Raw genomic sequence first — 11,992 nt, forward strand, 5'->3', positions numbered from 1 at the left:
GGACAGGTGGGAAATTCCGCCAAATCATACGATACCACAAGCGCAACGACAACAGCAAAAAATATATAAATTGTATTTTCAAACATATGGAAGTTTTTCGTTCGAGCAAAAGCTTGATTAATTCTTTTAAAAAGACGAGGGAGGAAAAAATAGCAGGGCAGTCATGACACTTGCAATAAATTGCATTCTAATACGACTATCCTGTATTTTATCACTATTGATCTTCTATAATTGCCTTACTATTGTAATATTGACTGAAATTTTATTCAATAAAACTACTTAAGCAATAAAATTCCATTGTATAAATAAATGCAGCTTTTACTGCTTTTGATCGCCCTGTATTTGTTAAATAACAAATAAAACTACAGCAATTAAATGATAACGAGCTAAACAAACAACAAGTGCGCCAAGCAAGTAAATCAATTTATTTGATGGCTATCCATTTGATGTTTGATAATTATAGACAATGAGATTATGAGTTAAGTGTTGGAATTTATTTACTTTTGTGCATATGACTCACCCTACTTTATTTACTTGCATCATATGATAAGAATGATTCATGGTTTAGAGGAAAAAATAGTAATTAAACCAAAAAAAAAAACAATTAAACAAAAAAAAAACAATCAAACGCAAACACAAAAACCTGTATGACTAAATAACAGGTGTTCCCCAAACTTCAATGTTATGTATGTACATACATACATATGTATATGGTTTGTGTGCTTCTCACGTATTTTATTAGACTCGAGCGAATGATATTCTAAAACGTACTTTGTGCTTGGCATTATATAACGAAAATCGCGTTAGTTTAGTTATTGCATTATCCCTTATTCATGCCATTTATACACAAATTATCTACAAGTTTTTCTAACGAGAGTCTTTAAAAAATTGTTATTAGATTGTGATTTTTAAGTCTCCAAAATTCAATTATTAACTCCTTGGACCAAGTCTGAATGTTTACAAGGACAGTACTCACAAAAAGATAAAACAAGCTTAAAAATTAATTATTCATTATTCATTACTAGTATGTTCAGTGTTTCAAGAAAAAAATGTGACGAAAGAAGAAAAAGACTGCAACTAAAAAATTAATGCCACTATAGACGAAAACCAACCGCACACCCAAAACAAAAGCATATGGTATGTTGTGGTCAACTTGGAATATGTGTACCATTAAAAATTCCAGGAAAATTAAAATTTATGACTTTAACAAATAATATGGTGGTGAAAAAAAATCTATTCCGAGCATTTTCGGCTTCTTTTTTGTTTTGCTTTTAACTTTGAAGAGAAACTAAAATGATTTTTAATGTTTTTTGTATGTTTACATTTGACTCACAGTGTATAAATAAAGCGTGTAATGCGTTATAAATTTCAGCCGATGACGTCAATAAACGAGTAAGTACGCGTAACAATTCGCGAAATAAGAGCAAAAACTTGGGAAAATATACAATTCTAGTAATTTTAGAAAGATAAAATTATAGGAAATACACATTTATGTAAAAAGTGGTATAAATTTGCAGCTTAATAGAGAATAAAAATTTACAAAGTGTTAAGGGAAACTTAAAAGAAATAGTAAAATAAACAAAAATATAGGAAAGGTCATATTAGGCTAAAAAAAGTATATTTATGAAGCTCGAAATGTGTAAACACGTATTTAGGAAAATTCAAAATAAACACATTAAAAGTTCTAAACAAATGGAGAGCAAAGTTCGAGTTGTAGAAGATATAGAAAGATTTTAAGGCAATAAAAAAATATATATTAATAAAATAAATAATTGTTTCACGTGTCAACTTACCCTTATGTTATCGATAGTAAATAAAAAATCGACAATGAAATACTTGTTTTGTGTTTTTGCAAATTTTGAAAACACAGCGATTTTCATAGAATTTATACGATTGCAACAAAGACGATGTGCAGCGAAAACTAATAATGACTTCACCAAAAGGCAAAAACGACAGCGGAAGAAAGTTAAAAGTAGAATAATGGTATGATGGCATGAGGGCAATAGCAAATAAAACAATACATCATTACAACGATTGTGATGAATGAAATTGTGCACACAGACAGGCAGTGAGCATTATGGGTTGCAGCAGAAATCCTCTATGGCGGCACTCAGTCACAGAAATGGGAGCTGAGTGGAGCCGCCAACAGCGTCAGACAGCCAGAAAGACTATTATGTGGTATAAAGCAAAGTGCACAAATATTTACAAGCGGAAAGATATACATATGCATGCCTACGCGAATATAGAAATATGTAGATATAGTATTTGTATATAAAAAGTGCAGATTTATATGGCAAGTGCAATTACGCTGTAAGCAGATATGCACAGCAGTCACTTGGAGGCACACAAAAACATATGCACACGTTCATGTGTGTGTGTATGTGTGCGGTTTGGTGAACTTAATCTTTGCGGAAGTTGTGAGTTCTCTAGCAGATGAGCGCAGCCGCCAAGTGTTATTTGCACTGATAGCGGCATTTGTATGCTTAGTTGCAGTGTGGAACAAAGCGTGGAATCTGAAACAAAATATTTTATCTAAATACGCACACACACACACAAACATATGTATATAATGTACATATATTCGAGTAACTAAGTAAATGTTTAGACTTTGAAGCCTCAAAGCGCTAAAATTCACGCGCATAAGAGTTTAAATCTTCATATTTTTGCTGTTGTTGTCGCACCTCACCTCATTAAAAAAAACTTTTTTTATCCCACTTGAACACTTAATTATGTTATTTTATTTTAAATCACATTTGGTCGGCTATAAATAAAGTCATCACCTCTGCCAGCTACACATCCAGCGATGAAACATACAAAGAAACATGTGACAACTAATGAGTGTTAAGGCTGTTTCCGGTGAGGTGACTACGTACCAAATATGTAGGAAGTCAAAGAAAAGGTTTTGTTTTCTTTTTTTACATTTTCACGTATGGACTTATAGAATATGAAATAGTTTAAATGAAGTTTAGCAGCCGAAAACTACGAAATAAATGTTAATGAGAAATATAAGATGTATAGAGAGAAGAATTTGGTGTTCATAACTTAAATTGCATACGAGTGTTAGTGTTTATTTATGTTTCGTACCTAAAATTCCCACGCTAGTTGGGTCCAAAATTATAAAAGACACACCATAAAAGAAACTAGGAAGTTAAAATTCAAACTTTTTGGGTAAAGAAACGTTTGAGGAGAGTGAAATGTGATTGTAAGCAAACATTTTTTATGCTTAGACTTTTCAAATTTACATTTATATTAGAAAATTATTAATTCCTAAAAAATATATACTTCTCTCTGCATTCAATAAAAATTACTATAATTCATTTATTTCCTTTAAAATAAAAAAAAAATCTCCCACACAAAGTTTTTTAAAAGTTCAAAAACTACAATTTTTTCTTTTTTTTGCAATTTAATTAAATCAAATGCTTCGAATTAGCTTAAATTTATGCACACTAATGTTAATTTAAAACAAAACTCTACCAATCAACCACAATTAAACGAGCAATGCGCCAAATTTGTTGTAGCAAGTGCAAATTGTACAGAAATGCAATTAAAACCAAACCAAAAGTGTTAATCAAATTACGTTCAAAATAGATACAATACCGTAAGTTGAACAAAACGAATTGTTGTAAAAAAGGCGATGAGGAATTTTAAGCTCAAGCATGAAATGAGTGCAACTCCCAAGACCTTGACGAGTACGCTTTTGGCTTTTGACTTCGTACACATCCGTAGCACATACATTTTCATAGACCACAAACGTACACACATATGAATATCTAGTAGACTCATATGCGCATACTGACTTTGAAACATTAACCGTTAATTTGCAGCTATCAATTAACAAGGGGCTATAGAGCAGCGCACGAAAGGGGTTGCCTAAGGCCAAACACACTTATCGCTTGACGCCACACTAACAAAACTCAATTATCACTATGGCAACAAAGCTATCAAATAGCTTGGCATATCTAAAACAAAAACAAATCAACGCTTGACAAAAACATATCACATGCACAATGACAAACAACGAACAGTGAATGGAGTGCGTCATTTAAACCAGACCGATCGGTGAATCCGCATTTTTGTTGCTGAAATTAACATTTTTTCAGCTTTTTGTTCAATTTTGCTTCGTTTTCATTGCTACTTTGTATTTTTTTTTTTGGTTTCGGATGCGCTCATCGTGCAACTTCATGGTATTTTGCATTTACCTTTGCGCATGCGCACAACACTTGCTTCTTTTTTTGGTCTATTCGAATATTGTCTTAACAATGTGCATAAGCAGTTATGATTGCTCGCTACATATGCATGCATGCATAACATGCTAAAATGCTATTTTAAATGCCAGCTAAATTGCATTTGCTTTTTGTTTTTGTTGGCATTTTCACAAAACCGTATTGTACCTTTGTTTTTTAATGAGTCATGAAACAGTGATTTTGCTTTCGGTAGTTCGATCTTATGAATAGCAGTTAATAAAAAGCTGCTAATTATATCTATATTCATATATTTTTACAAAAATCTGTGTGTGAAACTGCAGAGAAAAATCAAGTTTCACTGATTTGACGATATTTATACATGCAATAACCAGTAATTAATGTTAGTTTCTCTAAGAAGATATTTTCCAATATTGTTATTTATAATAAACAGAAAAATCCCTTAAATTTTTAGATTTTTATAGTTATTTGTTACAAAATTATTTGTTTTATTTTAAATAAATAAATAAAAATACATATTTATATTTTGTATATTAGTTTTTGAGATATCGGTTTGAAATTTTGCGTACATACTCTTCCCCCCAAATAGATTGGTAATTTTTTGGTCCCGCCTACTATAGGATATACTACATAGCTGCCAGACCAACGAAACGATTTAAAACAGGTTCATGTATGGAAACCTTTTATATTTGGATATCTTCAGAACATTTGGCATGGAAATTTCTAGATCAGACCACTAGCCATTTATTCTGCTAAACTATATAAAAGATAGACTGAATCTCCTTATAATTCGAACTAATAGAAGTGTTTTTTTCAACTATTATGTGGCTCACATGGGTAAGCCCAAATGTTTTGGTTATAATTCAGTGTCAACCAAATTTTATTAAAAACACTAAATGTATTTATTACGATTATTTTTTTTCAAAAGCTTGAAGTCTAGAGACTTTTTCCAATAAATTTATTAATACATAATTCAAATGAAACACTGATAAGCATGAGCAGTCCGAAAATTCGTCCACAAAATGTTTGTCTGTCAGTAAAAAACGCAGTACAAATTTAATAAAAAAAAATAAAAAACTTTACAATTACCAATAGAAGTTAGTGATCTTTGATGAAGCTAAAAATTTAAATGCCTTCATCCTACACACTTCCAAACATACACTCCACAAGTTGTTGTTTGGTTATAACAAAGCCATACCATGCGTTGGCAAGCGCTTTTGTTACTCGCTTGAACGCATTAAGTCCATCGATTTTTTTCAATATGGTTTTCGACGTCAACTTAAATAGGTCACTAACTTTTTGGTATTTTCGCAATAAAAAGTCATACGGGAAACAGCATATGTTTGTGTGCATGTGTATATCAACTCTGTCTACCGCTCCGTTGTCCTATCTACATATCTAATAGGTGACCTTATGGTGGCAATACATGCATATGGGTGTAAATTAATAGTTTGCTGTTGTAGCCATTCATATCATTAATAGTTCTTTACTCTTGTCTCACGCAATCTACACAATTTTTGAGTAGGTAAAGCAGCACAAAATAGTTAAAATTATGGGTGCTAGGCGTATCGCAATCCACACCAAACACGAAACATAAACGTGTGTAATACGCATTTATGATGAATTCCGTTTTTTGGCAGAAAATCGGTTAATAGCTGTCGCTCGTAACCAGAAAAGTTGGTAAACAGCAACTGCGAAAGCAGCGCATAAAAAACTTTTGAATACTTTTGATGACACAATTCTTAGCGACATATTACATACCGACATACAATAAATATTGTAGGGAATTGTTCTATTCACCTATGGTTGTTGCTTTATGCGGGTTTCTCTTTTTATACTCATTATATACGAAACATGTAGTTTTATAAATCATTTTAAGTTATTTTTCTAAATTATAATTTAAATTTCTTTAAAAACATTTATTTATGATACAATTTCGTTGAAAGTTTGAACAATGGATGAAAATTTAAAAATATTTCGATATTTTAAATGAAATAGTACATCTGCCAAAATTTTTTATAAGTCTTTAAATAAAGTAATTCGGTTCGAGACGTTTTCATCACTCTTAAAAAATTTCGAAATTATAAACCGAGTTCTTCATTATATTAAAATTATTTATAACGCTTTAGTTAAATTATGCCACAAAGATCTTAATTTCGAGCCCGGAAATTTTCACTTCCACAAATTTCCTACATACATACATATAATATCAATGTTCACCGAAATTCCATCATAGACATATGATAAGTAAATAAAATATTTTTTTATGGCCACAAGAGGCGTTGGTCGACTGCTTGTCGATCACGAGATAAATCAAGGCAATGCTCAACTTTGCTATTATCATCAGAATACAATCAAACATTTCATATTAAATGTTATAAATGGCCTTTAGAGAATGTACCTACACTGGTTAGAAATGTTTATAAAAAGCAAAAACTGATATTTACACTTTCCAAAGTATTCAGCAATCTTATCAGCATATAAAAAAACCCCATATTGTGAAGCACTGAAAATTACCTTTTATTTATTTTGCGACGCCTGCAAGTATTAGCGCTGTATCCTACTTTTATTGTTAATAAAATATAGAAACTTTACACTTTGCTTATTTATTGAAAAATTAGATGATTTTTCAAAATGGAATGAAATTGTGCTTTCGCTCCACTATTTTGTTTCTTTTTTTCTGTATTTTGTCGGTTTCACGTTTGTCGTTTACTTCTCCGTTTGCACAAATTTCTTGTCGTTGCTTTGCACTTTTTTCGCGCGTTAGCTTTTGTCACAAATTTCGTTAATACACTCTCACTCACTTTGACAATGCATCACACGGGCACACTCCTTTTTTCACCCGATTTTTGATTTTCTACAACGACAGGACAAAAAATCGACAAAATCTATGAAAGCAAATTAATTGCGTAAAATATTTTGAGAAAGTATTAGCACTTTCCTTTTTACTGTTTACATGTAAATTCGACAATTTATTATAACTGCACGGGAATAGAAAAACACAACCGACTCGAAAAATGCGAATTCCGTAAATCGCATTCAACACCTATTTCCAACACCTTCTGTCAATCAATGACCAACAAACGCAAAAATTAGAAAGAAACCAACTGAGTTATTTAATTGGCAGTGAAGACTGTATTGCCATGTGTCAAAGAGAGATGACGAAACGTGGAAAGGAAAGAGTAGAACACAATATACGAAGGCAGCGAAATATGCACAATGGCGGACGGAATTATTCTTGTCTTAGGGTTGCAAGTACCGGGTAACGATTACTTTTTTAAAAAGATATTTTCTTATAAATGTTATTTGCCTGTTATTATAAATATCTTAAATCGCGTAAATTACCCCCTTCCCACAAGTGACAATGAGGGCGGGCATCCCTATTAAGAATTAAATTATGAAATATATAATATATAATGAATGTTATGATCAATAAATATCGCCGATCATAATAATTTATTTACAGAATTATATTATTATTTTCTTTTTTAATATTAGTTGGTTTTATAGTAACAATCTATGATTCTTGCTTATAAGAATAAAGAGTATTCGAAATTTACATATATCACCCACTGTGCGATGTTTTTGACACTTTCCGTTCGAAACATTTTTATAAATATTACAGATTTTTTTTATAAAAGCTTAATATTCAGGCAAAAGAGAGTTCGCCAATTTAGGAGCTTTAAAATTCTGCGAAGCATGTGTGAGGCTGTACTCGAAAGGGCTCGTCAACAAAAGGAGGGAGCTAAGCGATTATATCAATTATTTAAATTTGAAAACATGACCGTTGCATCACCACCGGCGCTGAAAGTATACTTTTGGGAATATTTCGATATTGATAAGTAATTATAAATTATATTAATAGCACAATGAATATTCATTGGTTAAATAATGTAAAGCATCTTAAATAACATTTCTTAACAAAATCTTATTCTAATTATTTTGCATCACATGTTTGCAGACTCAACCGGCACATTCATAAGGATAGAAGTAAATTTCAACATGACATTGCAATGCCAATGCGTCAAATCAATAGTCGACCCCTGAAAATTATTCTCTGGTTGCGAAACTTGTCTGAGAAAAATCTCGATATACGTTTAAAACGTATACAAAAATGCGAATGCGTGCCACTGGAAACTCGTGTGGGCTTCAATCAGTTTCGACAACTCTTCCACTGTCCACATAGACGTCTAATTCATATTCTGCAAGAGGCAATACATATGAAACCTAACGACTTGGTGGCGTTGAGAATCGTTTTCTATTATTTTTTATTCGGCGAACACACGCTTACATACGAATTTAAGTAATGACAAATTCAAAATATTAATAATTTGATGAACTAGTTATCTCTCCATACTCTCAATACTTATAGTTGCTCCGATTCACGGGTTCTAACTTTGAATTTCAAGCTCAATGTGATCGGTTTCGATCCAAATGCTTGCATTATAACTAAAGAACTTTTACCAACCGATTTGAGAGAGCATCGGCGTTTCGTCCAACCGATTTGGGTGCAAAATATAACGGGCCAACATTTGAATTTTGTCTTTTCTACACGAGAACGCGGCTTAAAGTTGATGAACCCGAATTTAACAGTGCCACGTTTCAGTGTTTGGCCGTTGATGGTGGAATATAGACCGAGCGATTTCGAAAATCAGGTGAGTTGCGCATATTACTTTTTCTACAGTTTAAAATATATCATATATTTGTTTTGTTTTTAAATACGGATGATCGTGCATTCCTTAGACTATTTGAACTTTTTAATAATATTATATAAATAAAGTTCCAAAATAGCTATGTTTTCCTTTTATTAGCTTGATTTTAATTTGAATTTCGAAAATATTCGTTCGAAGTTTCAAGTCAAAGCAGTAGGCTATCTCGAAAATGACACCGAGGACCAAGAAGTGCCGCTTGAAGATTACGAATGCGCTGATTTCCCATACGTTATTTACCCCAATAAACTAGAATTTGATATGCAGCGTTCTGAACAAAGAAGTTTAATGGTGGCCATTCATAATTACAACCAAAAATGTGTAGAGTTCCGTTGGCAAAAGTAAGCAATCCGTTTCCAAAAACTGAAGTTCTATATTTCTACAATTTCACCTTTGTAACTCTATTTACTATAAAAAAAACATATGAATTAGCTACTTCATTAGCGATTTGTTCGAAGTCACCTTTGAGCCGAATGTATTCCGCCTAAAGCCACATCATACGAAACTTTGCATTGTGAATATGCGTGTTTTCGAAAGGGCGCTTCACTTTAAACGCATTCCATTAGCATTGGAAGTACATCGGGTATTCGATAAATCAACTAAACTTGCAAAGGAACTATTGGAGGAAGTGGAATCCATTGATGATCCCAAATGGAAGGAGTCCAGCTACATGATGCATATATTTTTGCATCTAAATGTGAAAGTAAATTTTAAGCCCGAAGAACCAATAAATATAGCTTGGGAACTGTTGCCACCGAAACGTGAGCGTTCAAAAACTTCAACTACAACAATATTTGAAAAACTATATTGGGATTATTTGTCAGAGTCCAATTTCATGCGACCGAAATCGTCTGCTGAAATAAATGACGAACTCAGCTATGCTGAAGTCCTACGCTTGAATGCAGGTCCATTGCCACTTGTTAAAACCATAGACCTTAATCGCAAGTATGAATTATGTTTCCTTTGTGTTTATCGCATTTTAAATCATTTACAATTTCTATCTTTTTCGTTTAATTATGCCACGTGATGTATTGCTTATGCCTATTGCAGTGGTATATTGCGTATTATCAGTCAACTAATCGCCGACTCCCTGCATGATTTGGCAAAGAATTGGCGTTTCATTCCAATTGAATTTGCTGAAGACCCACAATAAAGTATTCAATAGCGCCTGCGCATGTTATTCCAATATAATGACATCGGTAGCATCGAATCTCTTTGTAAACACCTTTGATCGGTTAATCTATTAACAAACAGATATGAAGAAATGTTATAAGTCGGAGAAAAACTAAATAAATACAACAACTGACCTAAAATTTGACTTTCGTAAGCGTTCCAAATATCGTTCCACTGCGATGGAAGGCAGAAAAAATTTACGCACTTCTTTGGGTACTTTATCCATAAGACTACGGGCCTATGAAATGGAAGAATAATGTGACGGAATATACAAATTAATTAAAAACAATTAAGAATGTTAAGTTCGGTTGCATCGAAGCTGTAATACCCTTCACAAATGCTAAATTTTCCATACATTAACTTGATTTTGATCTCGTCGTTTGACTGACAACAAAAACGGACGCACGAACCGACAGACGGACATTGGTAAAACTTTATGCCCATGTCCCTTCATTCTGGGTGCTTCAAACTGTTCAGCTATTATTGAAGAATATTTTAATAAAAAAATATTTACCTTTTCCAAGTGTTGATGCGCCACAGATGCCACCTCAAAAATACACTCTTCTACACCTTTGTCATCAACTTTGTCCCGCACTATGCGCTCCTGGCTGACACCATGTTTGATTAACAATTCTTGTGGTATATTTAATGCTTGATTCCGTCCTTTATATGGTATCGCTCTCAAAAGTGTTGCAATACCTTGAGCTTTGCCTAGATGGGAAACCGCATGGTCCACCTGTACATCCTTAATTCCATTTAATTCAACTAAAAGATGAAACAGTGATGAAAAAACCTGATCGGCATACTCTTCTAATTGTTTTACTGTAAGGAATGGTTGATTCAATGGTCGATCACGTGCCGTGACTAAGCGCTTTAAATAAATTTTGCTCAGCTTGTTTGAATCTACGGTCTGTAAGGCAAAATAAGCGTGCTAATAATAATTAACTAAGACATAACAATAATTGTAAGTAAACATACATTTTTTAGTTCCCGTAAAACTGGATGATCGGCAACGTAAGAACCCTCTTTAGAGAAGCATTTATCAATTGAATCATACCAAAACTTTAATTTTAATTTAATAATATGCTCTTCAGACACCTAGAAGTAAACAAAAACATGAGTATATGAATCACTTCAGCACTGCGCTTCCTCTTACCTTGGCACCACAATTGGCCACCTCTACATTGAACGCTCTCAACGCAAATGCATGGCGTCGATGACCACCATTCAATAATAACGTGCATAAATAGTTCTCATAATCATTTTTCCTGCAATAAAATAACTATGTGAATATAATTTTGATTTTATGTAACATACGGGCATGCAATGAAAACAGCAGGAACTCTTCTAATACTCACTCCACCAAATTAACGCAGTATTGCGCCGTAAACATTTCGTTTGCCAATTTCTTTTGTGTGCAATAGGTTGCACCAGTTTGTTGTAGTAGACATTTGTGCAGATTTTTTATTGAATTTACACCTTTCAATAAATGCCGCATCTTAAATTGTAGTGGATTGAAATAATTTTGTTTATACTTTTTTGAGGTTATGGCGTAGCTGTCAAAGGGAACAGCTGATTGGGTATTTTTTAGGGTATTATTTGCAGCGGGTATTTGCGTCGGTCGGGTGTTTCGGAAACGGAAAACTATAAGATGGCGGGCAAATAAATACATTCGGTATTAATCAAAAATATATGTAGTGCAAATGAAACGCAGCAACGCAACAGCTGTACAGAAATTTACATACATATATGGAGAAAGAAATATAAAATGTAAGTTATTAGCCCTTTAATGAAATTACTTAGGCTTAACAATTACATATACATATAATATTTTTCACATACGTTGAGTTGTGCAGTAAAAATTCAGAAAATATATTCAGCTCTGATCAACACGAAGAAGGCTGTCGT

General features: G+C 32.8%; 3 protein-coding genes and 1 long non-coding RNA gene across 6 annotated transcripts in view; 1 reads left to right on the forward strand and 3 right to left on the reverse strand.

Annotated features, from left to right (window-relative positions):
* Positions 1–7,282, reverse strand: part of LOC126759688 (ras-related protein Ral-a) — a 53,369-nt gene extending 46,087 nt beyond the window's left edge. For 2 of the 3 annotated variants that reach the window (XM_050474706.1, XM_050474703.1), the window contains exon 1: positions 6,720–7,281. The gene's annotated coding sequence lies outside the window, so the exon portion shown is untranslated. Of the gene's footprint in view, positions 1–6,719 lie in introns of all 3 variants that reach the window. The other variant, XM_050474705.1, reaches the window with a different exon arrangement.
* Positions 7,283–7,870: 588 nt separating this feature from the next.
* LOC126758675 (uncharacterized) lies at positions 7,871–10,064 on the forward strand. The gene is made up of 6 exons (XM_050473026.1): positions 7,871–8,044; positions 8,164–8,505; positions 8,575–8,857; positions 9,014–9,252; positions 9,344–9,856; positions 9,962–10,064. Exons 1-6 carry the CDS (start codon positions 7,902–7,904, stop codon positions 10,062–10,064), a joined length of 1,623 nt encoding a protein of 540 aa, XP_050328983.1. The 5' UTR covers positions 7,871–7,901.
* On the reverse strand, positions 9,181–9,461 carry LOC126758676 (uncharacterized). The gene is made up of 2 exons (XR_007666875.1): positions 9,374–9,461; positions 9,181–9,319 (listed from the first exon to the last, which is right to left on the reverse strand). It is a non-coding gene; the product is annotated as an uncharacterized LOC126758676 (long non-coding RNA).
* LOC126758674 (NADH dehydrogenase (ubiquinone) complex I, assembly factor 6 homolog) lies at positions 9,851–11,626 on the reverse strand. Its single transcript, XM_050473025.1, has 6 exons — positions 11,443–11,626; positions 11,241–11,352; positions 11,063–11,182; positions 10,599–10,994; positions 10,219–10,322; positions 9,851–10,151 (listed from the first exon to the last, which is right to left on the reverse strand). The coding sequence occupies exons 1-6, from the start codon at positions 11,580–11,582 to the stop codon at positions 10,070–10,072; spliced, it is 954 nt and encodes a 317-aa protein (XP_050328982.1). The 5' UTR covers positions 11,583–11,626; the 3' UTR covers positions 9,851–10,069.
* Between the last annotated feature and the right edge of the window lie 366 nt (positions 11,627–11,992).

Source organism: Bactrocera neohumeralis, chromosome 5 (genome assembly GCF_024586455.1).
Source record: "Bactrocera neohumeralis isolate Rockhampton chromosome 5, APGP_CSIRO_Bneo_wtdbg2-racon-allhic-juicebox.fasta_v2, whole genome shotgun sequence".
NCBI classification, from domain to species: Eukaryota; Metazoa; Arthropoda; class Insecta; order Diptera; family Tephritidae; genus Bactrocera; species Bactrocera neohumeralis.

What these genes read in the sequence shown, in the direction of transcription:
- LOC126758675 (XM_050473026.1), top strand. Translation starts at nt 7,902, where the DNA reads ATGTGTGAGGCTGTACTCGAAAGGGCTCGTCAACAAAAGGAGGGAGCT. An exon ending in ACGCTTACATACGAATTTAA is followed by an intron (nt 8,506 to 8,574) that starts GTAATGACAAAT and finishes CAATACTTATAG; the next exon opens with TTGCTCCGATTCACGGGTTC. An exon ending in CGAGCGATTTCGAAAATCAG is followed by an intron (nt 8,858 to 9,013) that starts GTGAGTTGCGCA and finishes TCCTTTTATTAG; the next exon opens with CTTGATTTTAATTTGAATTT.
- LOC126758674 (XM_050473025.1), bottom strand. Translation starts at nt 11,582, where the DNA reads ATGCGGCATTTATTGAAAGGTGTAAATTCAATAAAAAATCTGCACAAA. An exon ending in TGGCCAATTGTGGTGCCAAG is followed by an intron (nt 11,183 to 11,240) that starts GTAAGAGGAAGC and finishes GTTTACTTCTAG; the next exon opens with GTGTCTGAAGAGCATATTAT. An exon ending in CGCATCAACACTTGGAAAAG is followed by an intron (nt 10,323 to 10,598) that starts GTAAATATTTTT and finishes TCCATTTCATAG; the next exon opens with GCCCGTAGTCTTATGGATAA.